The 13682-nt window shown below is 33.2% G+C and overlaps 1 protein-coding gene across 12 annotated transcripts in view; it reads right to left on the reverse strand.

The window, feature by feature from the left end:
- Positions 1-13682, reverse strand: part of VPS13B (vacuolar protein sorting 13 homolog B) — an 806600-nt gene that overhangs the window by 682051 nt on the left and 110867 nt on the right. For all 12 annotated transcript variants that reach the window (XR_003514498.1, XM_027561445.1, XM_027561448.1 and 9 more), the window contains one exon: positions 5173-5297. Coding sequence is in view for 11 of the 12 variants with exons in the window: in XM_027561445.1 (XP_027417246.1) it covers positions 5173-5297 (125 nt within the window). In the remaining variant the exon portion in view is untranslated. The remainder of the gene's footprint in view (positions 1-5172; positions 5298-13682) is intronic.

Consider the following 13682-nt stretch of genomic DNA (forward strand, 5'->3'; position numbering starts at 1 on the left):
AGAGAGTTAACATCTCAGCTACATCTTACCAGTTACATCTTACATTCTGTCACAGACAATGTTAATCACAAAAGCAGACAGATTATAATAAATACAGCTTTGGAAACAAAGGAACGAAAAAGATCTATCTAGAGTAACATTAAAAACACGCAACTCTTATGTTTCTGTGACCTCAAACTGGGCAGTTGAGCAAACACTGTTTTTAGCCCTGTGGGATGGGTTACTTACTCTGTTTACTAATAAATGTAACAGGCATTTTTGTTATACTTGAAGGGCCCAGCTTCCATTAAAGCTAAAACCACTTATTCATACGGCAGAGAAATGGCTGCTTCAGTTTCTATTTCAGGGAAGCAAATGATCAGTTATCTGCCCCACCTCTCCTCATCAATACCATGAACCTGCTAGCACCAAATCCTGTATTTTCTATTTAACACTGAACTCAAACACAGATTCCACGGAAGTATCTTCCTCCCACAAACAAACTGCTCAACAACTTCACTAGCCAAAACCATGATACCTTTGGCATTGGACTAAAAACGGATACTTAGAGGAATCCCTGATCTTGTAAAGAAATATGTGTTTTCCCCCATTACTACGAGTATGAAAATGGCTCATGATATAAATCAGCAAGCAATAATTATGAAGAAAGAAGAAACAAGAAAACAGATTTTGATTCAATATAAGAAAGTGCTTTACAGCTGCCCAACAATGACTATGGCTGCCTCAGAAAGGAGCTAACTCCCTGTGCATAAAATGTTCAATCATAGATGACCATAAATCAAAGCTATGTCATAAATATGACTCAGAAATTGACGTAATACCTAATATTTCACCTAACCCTAATAACTCCAATTCTCTGAGATCAGCAGCACAATAATATCTATTTACCATTAATTGCTACTAGAAAAATTCATATTAGTTATACTATCATAACTAGCCCCTCTACACATGGAAATCTGTATTAACTATAAGGCAAGATAATTAAAAGATAATGTAAACCTTCACTCCTTTCAGGTAGGGCAGGGATCAAGGACTTTGGATTAAATAACCCTCCGTGAGAATCCTTGTCTAGGAACTGTGTGACTTTGGACAAGCTATGTAACCTCTCTGAGCTTTAGTTTTGTAAGAGGGAACATCAACTTCACAGGGTTGTTAGGAAAGCGTTGTTAAACTAATTACCTAACACTCTATAAAAAAGTACAGTATTCTCTTTCAACTCCTATCCATTCTTTAATAACCAGCTTAAAAGGTATCTTCTGCATGACTTTCTAAGCCATTCCAATTTTTCACTGAACTTACAAAATTTATTTATGAGTAAGATCACATTTTTGAACCCACAATTATAGAAGAAAGTGAACTCAAAACTGTATTATGGTTGTAGTTTAATAAGCTGTATCAAAAAGAAATGGGACTAATGAATATTTGATTAACTCTATAACTATTTTTAAGTGTTCATATGGAAAATGTAGACATCCTCACTTGTGTACAAGCCTAAAGTAACTTTCCAAATTCTTCCCCCACTGTATTCATTCACGGATTTAATGGACTAAACCCTTACTGTTCAGACAACATTGTCACCTAGAAGCCTCTACACCCTAACTAGCTTCTTAAGAATTGGATATCTAACTGGTTCAGGCTTTAAAGCCCAACTCCAATGTCACTTCTCTGAAGTTATTCCTGAGGTCTTTGAGAAATTCTCTGATTTCTTTAAACAAGACATTCTGCTTAAGCCTCAATTTTGCAATTTAATAATAACTGTTTTCACATGTGTCTAGTGTCCTACCCTACTAGACTGTAAGTTTTTATGGTGAGGAGATATCTTTCAACTTCATTATATTATACTTTACTATTTCCTCAATCCCAACACTTGGCACACTGACTATCAAAACACAGAAAAATATTTAATGTCATCAAATGTCCCTTAATACACCTGAAACGTCTTAAAGGAAAGGAAAAAATGGCAAAGGAATAAAAAATACAAATTGACACAAACTTCAAGTACTTATTTTTAAATTAAAATTGCAGATCAAGAATGTGTAGATTGTCAATGTTCATGTAATGTAACACTGTATACTGACAAAAGCAAACAGTCTAAAAGTTACATTACACAGGATAGATGAATCTCACAAATTTAAAGTGACAGAGCCACCAAAAAAGGAATATATGTTGTATGATTCCATTTACATTAAAGCCAAGAATATACGCTATTAGAAATCAGGATAATGGCTAATATTGGAGGAGGATGGAAGAGAGAGGCTTTCAGGATGCTGATATTTTGTTTCTTGAGCTGTTTACCAAGCACTCACTTCAGTTATGAAACACCGTAAAATATGTACTTTTCTATAGGATATTAATATTTCAGTCAAAACATTTAAAAGAGTTGAAATGTATATCATTTCTCTATTTTGAGAAAAATGGCAATGCTAAGAATACATCTAAAAGCCTAAAATCATCATCACTGTAGAAACTTTAAAATTAACTATAACAGTAGACCAATGCTTAATTCTGCTAGCAATAACGATGCTCATACTTTACTGCCCTTTAACCAATCGCTTACTGCTCTTTTTTAAACAACTCATAACTGAAAAAAGAGTCAAGTGAAAATTTAAATTAACTGCTCAAAATTTATCCCATTAAATATTACTGGTCACTGTTTTTGTCACTATATCCTACCCATTTCAGTCCTGTTCCAAGAAACTAAAAGAACTAAAGTTTACCTGATACAAAATAATAAAAAGGCTTTTCTGAAAAGTTTATTTTTATATGTGTGAAAACTACATAATATAGAATGAAAAATACAATATAACCAAAATATTTTGGAAAAAAAAAATCTAACAAACTAAAGTTTTGTAATAGCTTGCTCACTGAGATTAAAATATTTTACCATGAATATTTAAATGGAAGATAACCTTTTTTCAATGTTATTTAATTCACATATTTTTAAAATTACCAAACCTGATTAATATTATTAGTTTCAAGATTCATACAAAATTAACATCCCAATTTAGAAATATTTTTAAAAGTATAAACTATTTTGCTGACTTAAAATCTAGATTTACATTACTAACATACCAAGTAAAAATTTTTCAGTGCACTATAAAATGCCTTTGTTTCAAAAGCTATGGCCTGTAGTGAATATGCTCTTCTCATTATTGCATGAAATACAAATAGAGCATGATAAATATGCTTTAAGAAATTCTGGAATGTGAATTTTAAAAAACCAAACAGCTTGTATTATCTGAGGAAGGGAGAGACTGTGAATGGGGACAGACTTGACATAATCCTCACTCCCTGCAACCATTAAACAAAATTCTCAGTTCTCCTATGATTTCTATTCCATAGAAGTATTATATGATATATTTTATCTGGTGCTTTAAATGCTTCATTTATCTAAGATATATTTCAACTTACTGACTTTTGTATTGATTACTTTCCATTTAGAGCTGCTAAAAAATATAGTTTATTTTGTATTTGCTAAGGAAAACAACTTAAAGAAACTATTTCAAAACAACATACTTTTGGAAAGCATAGCAAAAAATACCACTGAAATAATGGAGAAGTGGTCTTAACTGCACAAAAGCAAATCACATCCAAATAAATATTAGCATTCTGTGATCTCATGCTTTTAGTATTTAATTGGAATATTTTCATTCAGATGTCAGCAGATATATTTTAAACCAAATTTGGCAATATTCAGAGTAAAATCCTTAAAATCAGTACACATCCTTAAAATAAGCCTTACCTATTTAAATATTCATCTTTTTTCATATAGTCTATAACTCACTTTGGAAATTTTGGCTGCTTTATTTTTAAAAACAAGTATTTTCTACAGTAAATACGGCACTGTATCTAATAAAATTTTAGTGTCATGAATAATAAATCAGCAGGTACAAGAATCTATTAAAGTTAGTATCAACTTATCAACTGGGACATATCCCATGGTATTTTGTAATAGATCAGAATATATAATTCTTGGCTCAAATGAAACATATGAACACCAATACAAAGTTGAAAAGTGCAATCTCTCACAATATAATAAGTGCCATATGAGGCATATGGATGAGGAATAATATGCCATATGAGGTCTAAGGACAAAATTAAACTTACCAAGAAAAATTAAGAATAAAATCATTTAACTGATTTAATTTATAGAAAAACTGGCTCCAAAACTCAGTTAACTTTAAGTTCTATATCTTTTCAATTTTCTGAATCAATAGGCAAATTCCTTTGAAAATGTTATAATTTACTTTACAAATTTCATTTTAACAGTTATGTTTTATTCAAGGAAATATATCTTTAACAAATCAAGTACTTTAAATAAAGAAGTCAAATCTATTTTTGAAAGGCATGTTGCTTTTCATAAATAACTAATGAAAATAAAATCCTACAATAATAAGCTTTCTAATTAGGATAAAAAAGCAAAGATGTATTTCAAATTATTGAAATAATTCATATTCTAAAATATAGACATATTTCACTAGAATATAATTTCATATATTTTCATCTTATTTCATACAGTTAATCATTTCTTTAACATTAAAAGCACTGCTTTCAACTGAAGGAAAAAAGGTATGATTAGTAACTACTGACTCTCTTTCTATAAATCTCTTTTAATTCAGGAAGAACGACCTCCAAATAAAGGAATCTAGTACTAAATGAAAGCAAGGGCTAAAATCAGTTTCTACCCAAATGCAGTGACTGTACACAGACACATCAAAAATACTAGATTTATGTCATAAGAATAAATGACATAACCACTTTTCTCAGTGGTGAGGAATATACATGAAATTGGTATTTAGTTTAAATACCTTGGTCTTGTTATTAATTTGCAACTTTAAAAAAAAATTTTGTATTCTCATTAAAAAAAAAACTTGCCCTTGCAGTTCCTATACAATGTGAAACAGCAACATTTTACTATAGCTGCAACATGGATTGATAGTTATTACCCCAACAACAGTTATCTCTACCACAAGTACTATAAACTAATTGATTTCAGACATTTAAAAGAGATTTCTAACATCACATTTAAAAAAAAATGAAGTATTAACTTCACATATTTTTCTAAAGTTTTGTATAAAACTAATACATTGACATAAGACAGATATGATTGTTTTTATCCCCTTCTAAAGTAAGTGAAAATTATCATAAACCACACTTTAACATAATACTTACCAGCATGTGGGTAGTTTCAGAAGTTTACCATAAAGAGCAGTGCTGAAAGAGGGAACAATTGGTACAGGTAAGCAGTAAGATCCCCTACAATCCAAAGACGTCAGTCCTGCCTGGAAACCAAATATCTGCAACAAAAAGAAAAGACCCAAATGTTCACAGAGACAAAGTTTTAATAAGCACAGGATGAAATACGTCAGTTTCAATTTGCTCTACAACAGCTGCACACTAAATATGTTCCAATGTCTTTTTGCACTTCCCAAACATCAACATTTTCTTTTATTCACTTTGACATTAACTAACTCAGAATTAAGAAATTTAAATATATAGTATTTCTTTCATATCCCTGAGAGATTACTGTTCTTTTGATCAATTTTAAGTTTCATATTTTATCTCTATACATAATTCTCACTTAGCATTTTACTGTCTGCTAAAATGTACATATTCTGTTAAGACAACTGATTACATTGTGCACATCACAGATATTAACAGTAATAAATTACTGTTATATCATTTTATGCCTCAAAGAACATTAACTACAAGGAAAACAATCTTAAAAGTATTTTTGCCTTCAACTTACAGTACACACACACAAAAAGGATATCCAAATATATCCTAAAAAATGTTACTTCTTTTCGCTTTCTTTTGTGAAAATGATAGGGATGAGGTTTTTCACCTCAGGAAATTTGGTAAATGGCATGAATTACTTATTATATGTTTATACTTAAAACAAGTAGATCACACTCAAAAAAAATATAAGCATTCCCTGAAATTCCTGAACACTACATTGCCTTAATAGGAAGAATCCATGTAATATCACATTTTACATGAAACACTGCAGAGAACTGAATATGATATTTCTTCTTCCACTATTTTCAATAAAGTAAATCTTTCAAACTGGAAACACACAGAGATACAAAACGAAGTTACTGTTTTGAACAACATGCAAAAGCAGTTTAATCCCAAATTTTATTTTTCATTATTATTTTTTATTCCTTCAGTTTATAAAGCACTAACTTTCTTACCTCTAGGATTAATATTAGCTCCTAAAATCTACACTGAAACATATTTAAAATACCTCAATAACCAATTTTCAATAAAAATACTTTCATTTAATGAATATAAACTAATAATCAATTTCTTAGAAAGCAGTATTAAACTACTTTCAAACAGTCTCAAAAAGCTATTGTGCTATCATTCATCAAGTTGACAATGTCAAATCTTTTCCTGTAAAGTCAGTTAGCAATAAAGTAATTTTTTGGAAAACAGGCATTAGAATGTCGCATTTTCAAACTGAATTTCAAAAGACCTACTTAATTGCTATCAAGAAAAATGAAAGTGATATACCTATTGATTCCTATAAATCCCACTATTAACCAAGATATAAGAAAGTATTGAGAAGACAAAAGCGTGTTTCTAATATTTAACTGATCAACTTTAACAATTAAGTCATCCCACACTTACATTCTTTGAAGACTTGCTCTAAGAAACACTATATGCAAAGAACTTCTGGGAACTGTACAGTTTCAGAATTTCACATTTCCTCTGAAAGACCCAGTATTTAAAGGTTTCTGAAATTTATAATTATCAATACCACTTGATACAAAGTATGATTATTAAAACAATGCCCAACTGCCAAATATTTCTAAAGTACAAATCAGGGTAAAACTTTCTCAAACTAGATCATCTGTGTTCAACTAAGAACTCTCTCAAGCTCCTTTCTAATAGTCTATAAATGTCCCAACAGTATAATCACAGATGCTATCATTAATGTATTCAGATGGAAACTGGGTGTTGAGGAGATCCCCTGCTGGTTGTTTTCAGAACTGCAAAGGACTCTGGAGAAAGTCCTGAATATTATTCAGTAATTTTTTTAAGCTTTTACTAAATTTACGTACTACCCAGAGAGGACTCCAGGTAACATTAAAGTATAAACTATAGTGAAAAAGGGCCCATCTACCACATCAAAAATAATTATTTCAAAATAACCAATTTTCAACTCTTTTAAATCATAGCAATAAGACGCAAAGATTTGCAATACCTATATAACCAAATGACCTGTCAACAACATTTGGTCAAGATTACAGATACTTTATCCAGAAAAAGGGAAATCAGCACTGTATGAATTGAGGTTGTTTTCATCAGGACTGTTCATAAACTTAGAAATTCAATACAAGTACTTAACACTGCAAACCAATAATCTGAGGCAAAAACAATGTATGAAGCAATTAAGTGCAACTACTAATAGAAGTCTCAGCTGAAGGAAAGACCAACTTGAGAAAGATGACTTACATATCACGTTAAATGAAAAGTTAAACATGTACTGCCATGTCTTAAAAAATTCTATTAGAGAACAATTGAACTAAATCACCACTTCTTAAATAGGGGAAAATGAAGTCTAAAAAGCACAAAGGGCTTCTTCAGAATTACCTATTGCTGGAACAGCAATATGATGGTTCATTTGATTTAGCTCATCTATTAGCTCACAATTCCACTCTGCCTTACTTCCTCACCCTACCCCTTCCTTCCCCTATCCAAAAATATACGGTTGAGTCTCCACTTACTCTTAAAGGAAAAAAACAATCTTACCAATACCTCTCCCCTCCAACCATTAGTGAAATTCCATTTCTCATTTGGCATCAACAAAAATCTTTAAAGAGTAGGCTGTAAAATGCTACATTTTTTTCATTGCCTACTCATTCCTTAAGCCCTCTAAATCTAGTTTCTAGTCACGTATTCATTGAAACAAAAATAAACTTTGGACTGAAACTGATACCTTATGCAGAAAAACTAAGTATTTTCTCCCAATTTTTTTCCAACAAAATTTAAGTGAGGAAACAATAAATAATAAGAAATTTTTTCATCACCCAGATTTTTTAAATGAATATTGTCATGCTGTCACCTATAGCATTAATGAAATAAAAGCCTTCAGAATACATAAGGATGCTCGTAACTCAACAATAAAAAGACAAAAGAACTTCATTTTAAAATGGGCAAGATTTTAATATTTTCCAAAGAATATATACAAATGTCCAAGAACCACATGAAAAAAAAAACTGCTCAACATCATTAGTCACTAGGGAAATTTATCAAAACCACAGGAAGACACCAGTTCACAATCATTAAGATGATTAAAATCAAAAAGACAGTAACAAGTGTCAGTGAGGATGTGGGGAAGAACATTGAACCACTACTACTGGGACAGTAAAACAAAGCAAGAATCCCTTTGAAAAAAGTTTGGCAGTTCCTAAAAATGTTAAAGAACAGACAGCTCCACACCAAGGTATACACCCAAGGGTAATGAAACTTGTGTTTACACAAAAACTATACAGAAATGTTCATAGCTATCTTATTCGGAACAGCTAAATATTGGAAATAACACAATGTCCACCAATCAGATAAATGCATAAAAAAATATAGCACATATCCACACAATGTATTATTCTCTCATAAAAATGGAATAAAGTACTGATACATGTGACAACATGGATGAACTCTGAAAAACATTATGCTAAGTGAAAAGAAGCCAGTCACAAAAGACTGTACATTGTATGATTCCATTTATATAAAATATCCAGACTAGGCAAATACAGAGAGTAGATCAGTGTTTATAGAAGTATGAGGAGTAAATGGAGAGTAAATACTAATGCTTTCTTTTTGGGGAGTGACAAAAATGTTCTGGAACTAGATAGTGGTGATGGTTGCTTTAACTCTGTGAAAAGACTAAAATCATTAATTTCTATTCTTTAAAAAATGTGGCTTTATGGTATTCAAATTACCTCAATAAAGGTATTTAAAAATTAAAAACCTTACTACATAACTAAAGTTTACCTGAACCATGACCCTCACACTATGCACCCCACCCCCCATCATGCCTCGATCTTTCAGGAGATCAGAATGCATCCCACTCTTTTATTACACATTTATAAACCCTTTTATATCTGACAATCTTTAGCACTATTTTATCTTCTTAATTTACATAAATGGCATCACATTATACATACTATTATGCTTCCTGATATTCCCAACAAAAACTATGCTACAGAGAACTATTCATGTGGGCATTTATAGACCTCAAGTTGTACATATCTGTATACGCAAAAATTTCTCTAAGACAAGGGTCAACTAACTACAGCACACAAGTCAAATTCCAAGCACTGTTTTTGTACTACCTACAAGCTAAGAATAAGTTTTATACGTGTATATTTACAACTGATTTAATGATTGGGAACACTAAGTTAGTTTACACTCCGATTGGGTAAATGCTATGGGTCTGGGTGGACTCTGGGAGTTGGTGATGGACAGGGAGACCTCGCATGCTGTGGATCATGGGGTCACAAAGTATCGGACACAACTGAGTGACTGAACTGAACTATCCCAAGAAAAAGAATTTCATTCTCCTCATTAGTAAAACTATATTACAAAAAGAGAGTCCTATCCTGCATTTTTAATTCTGCCAACTCAAATGCATGGAAATTTGTTCTCTTTATTTAAGTACCTATTCGGTATCCTAAATTTTGCCTCATAGCCCACAAAGCCTAAAATAGTATCTGAACCTTCAAAGAAAAGCTGGGCCCTACTATAGTATATATATTGAAAACTGGAATGGATGTGTGTTTTCAAATTTATGAAATCCTTCAAAATCCAAATGATACCAGTTATACATCCACCAGCCATATATGAAAGTACAATTCCTTGACATCTCCAGGGAGAGCTCTTTACTTGATATCAAATATTCCCAAATCCAAGAAAGTCAAAGGGTTTCAATCCTACTAGAAACTTCCTGATCTCTCTGAAGCATTTGCCATAGCTGATCCTTATGAGTGACAAGGCCTGTGTGTCTACGTGTGTTAGTCACTCAGTCATGTCCGATTCTTTGCCACCCTATGCAACAAGGCCTTAAATTTATCTATTTTTCTATAATTTACAGAATGCTTTCACTAATTTATTTTTTATATGCTTCAAACCTCAGATGCCTTGCAAATGTCTTAGCTACTTGATTCCACACATATTCAAAGATGGGTTTAGCATTTAAATAAACAGGACTTGATAAGACATATTAAAGTTCCATCTGTATGTTTCTTTCCATGCCAACTCTCTCAATTAATAAATGTCATTACATGCAGGGGGAAGAATATACTATCCTGTCACATAGTCAACAGATTCACATTTACATATACAGATTAAAACTTAAGCATGAGTACTTAATTGAAAATTAGACTTCAAAATGCCAAACACATGAAATAGACATTTAAATCCTTCACTAGAGTATTTTAAGACTGTAATAGTGAAAATTAAACTGAAAACTTCCTCAAAGGTTATAGTAATCATTCCAAAGTAACATGAACTGCTATAAACTTTATAACAAATTGCTATTTTTAGCCAGTTCCAAATAGTCACAAAACTAAGTCTTTACCAAATCCTTAAAGTTTTAAAATGTACTAGTTTCCTGAAGAAGTATCAGAAATGCATTAAATTTTTTTAAATGCAATCAAATTATCAACATTCAAGGCTTTATTTTTAGAGTATTCAAAATTCTTAACATCAATGAAAAGTTTTTCTACATATACTATGCCCAACACTAACTTCCTGGGACATTTAACTTTTCCATTACAGCTGGAGTCAAACTAACTAAAATATAAACGACAACTAGATAAAAAGGGAGTGAAGACCTTTTCCCAAAACATAATTTTATCTGGACTACACTTTAACTTTTACACTTCCCTGGAAGTTCAAGTGAGCATTTAATATATTACCAATGACTTTTATGTCAGCATGAATGACAATCATATTGGTGACCAATAGCTTTGGTAATGGTTTTCTTTGAGGATGGGGCATGCCTAACTCATTTTTAATGCTAAGTATCTGCAATACAGAAAAAACTCAGCAGTTACCAAATGAATAAATCCCATGTAAGTATAATACCTTGGAAAGAACTGCCCAAAACTAGACTTGCTTTGATAAAACAGGGCTGATATTCTTAAAAATATAATCTGATATTCAAATTGTGCCAATATACCTCAGTGTATTAATTTGGGGGATAAATAAAAAAGTACAAGTGTAACATATTCTTTATGTATATAACTTTCAAAAATATCTTCTACTACTCTCCATATGACATAAAACACTTGTAATAGATCATTACAACAATGGCACCTAAAGAATCATACAATCCTGTGTCCACACCTCTTTAAAACATAATACTGTCAACTCCTCCATCAAGGGAGTAGAATTTCATTCTCCATCATCTTAAAAATCAGCTTTGCATAGATATCTAAAAAATGTGCTTTCCCATTATACATGCTTTGAAAACAGTCAAATTTTAATGTCCTAAATCTAAATATGCCTGTAGGTGATATAAAACTAATATCTTTAAATTGGTTTCTCTTTATACAGACACAAATATTTAAGAATTTAAAATATCAAACTATCAAGCATGAACCAATAAAATCAAAAGTCTATTTTTGCAGTCCTCTAATTTTCATACTTTACAAAAAATTTAGTGCATTTTTAGTACTTATTCTTGAATTCAACTTGGCATAGTTTCCTTTAGTCCATAAAACATAATTAGGTATATGCTTTCTGGTATATGCTTTCTCTACTTAGATTACACGTCTGTTTGCTTAGTAAAAACACGTATTACTCAAAATCTGAGTTTACCTATTTCTAAGTACCTAGAGTCTGAGTGAACTCTGGGAGTTGGTGATCGACAGGGAGGCCTGGCATGCTGCGATTCATCAGGGCACAAAGAGTCGGACACGACTGAGCGACTGAACTGACTGACTGATGCTGTGAAAGTGCTGCACTCAATATGTCCGCAAATTTGGAAAACTCAGCAGTGGTCACAGGACTGGAAAAGGTCAGTTTTCATTCCAATCCCAAAGAAAGGCAATGCCAAAGAATGCTCAAACTACCGCACAATTGCACTCATCTCACACGCTAGTAAAGTCATGCTCAAAATTCTCCAAGCCAGGCTTCAGCAATATGTGAACCGTGAACTTCCAGATGTTCAAGCTGGTTTTAGAAACGGCAGAGGAACCAGAGATCAAACTGCCAACATCCGCGGGATCATCGAAAAGCAAGAAAGTTCCAAGAAAACATCTATTTCTGCTTTATTGACTATGCCAAAGCCTTTGACTGTGTGGATCACAATAAATTGTAGAAAATTCTGAAAGAGATGGGAATACGAGACCACCTGTCCTGCCTCTTGAGAAATCTGTATGCAGGTCAGGAAGCAACAGTTAGAACTGGACATGGAACAGCAGACTGGTTCCAAATAGGAAAAGGAGTACGTCAAGGCTGTATACTGTCACCCTGCTTATTTAACTTATATGCAGAACACATCATGAGAAACGCTGGGTTGGATGAAGCACAAGCTGGAATCAAGATTGCTGGGAGAAATATCAATAACCTCAGATATGCAGATGACACCACCCTTATGGCAGAAAGTGAAGAAGAACTAAAGAGCCTCTTGATGAAAGTAAAAGAGGAGAGTGAAAAAGTTGGCTTTAAGCTCAACATTCAGAAAACGAAGATCATGGCATCTGGTCCCATCACTTCATGGCAAATAAATGGGGAAACAGCGGCTGACTATTTTTCTGGGCTCCAAAATCACTGCAGATGGTAATTGCAGCCATGAAATTAAAAGGCGTACTCCTTGGAAGGAAAGTTATAACCAGCCTAGACACCATATTAAAAAGCAGAGACATTACTTTGTCAACAAAGGTCTGTCTGCTGAGGGCTATGGTTTTTCCAGTGGTCATGTATGGATATGAGAGTTGGACTATAAAGAAAGCTGAGCACAGAAGAACTGATGCTTTTGAACTGCGGTGTTGGAGAAGACACTTAAGAGTCCCTTGGACTGCAAGGAGATCCAACCAGTCCATCCTAAAGGAGATCAGTCCTGGGTGTTCATTGGAAGGACTGATGTTGAAGCTGAAACGCCAATACTTTGGACACCTGATGCAAAGAACTGACTCATTTGAAAAGACCCTAATGTTGGGAAAGATTGAAGGCAGGAGGAGAAGGGGACGACAGAGGATGAGATGGTTAGATGGCATCACTGACTCGATGGACATGAGTTTGGGTAAACTCCAGGAGTTGGTGATAGACAGGGAGGCCTGGCATGCTGCAGTTCACGGGGTCACAGAGTTGGACACAACTGAGCAACTGAACTGACTGACTGATACTGGATGTTATTACTTATTTATTTAAAAATAAAAAAGAGCGATGGAAAAGCTGAACAAAGTCTCCAACAATTAACTTTACATAACGTGATCTAAGGGGCTTCCCTGGTAGCTCAGCCGGTAAAGAATCTGCTTGCAACGCAGGAGACCCCAGTTCAATTCCTGGGTCAGGAAGATCCGCTGGAGAAGGTATAGGCTATCCACTCCAGTGTTCTTGGGCTTTCCTGGTGGCTTAGCTGGTAAACAACCCACCTGCAATGTGGGAGACCCGGGTTTAATCCCTGGGTTGGGAAGATTCCCTGGAGAAGGGAATAGCTATCCACTCCA

Source organism: Bos indicus x Bos taurus, chromosome 14, assembly GCF_003369695.1.
Source record: "Bos indicus x Bos taurus breed Angus x Brahman F1 hybrid chromosome 14, Bos_hybrid_MaternalHap_v2.0, whole genome shotgun sequence".
In the NCBI taxonomy this organism is placed as follows: Eukaryota; Metazoa; Chordata; class Mammalia; order Artiodactyla; family Bovidae; genus Bos; species Bos indicus x Bos taurus.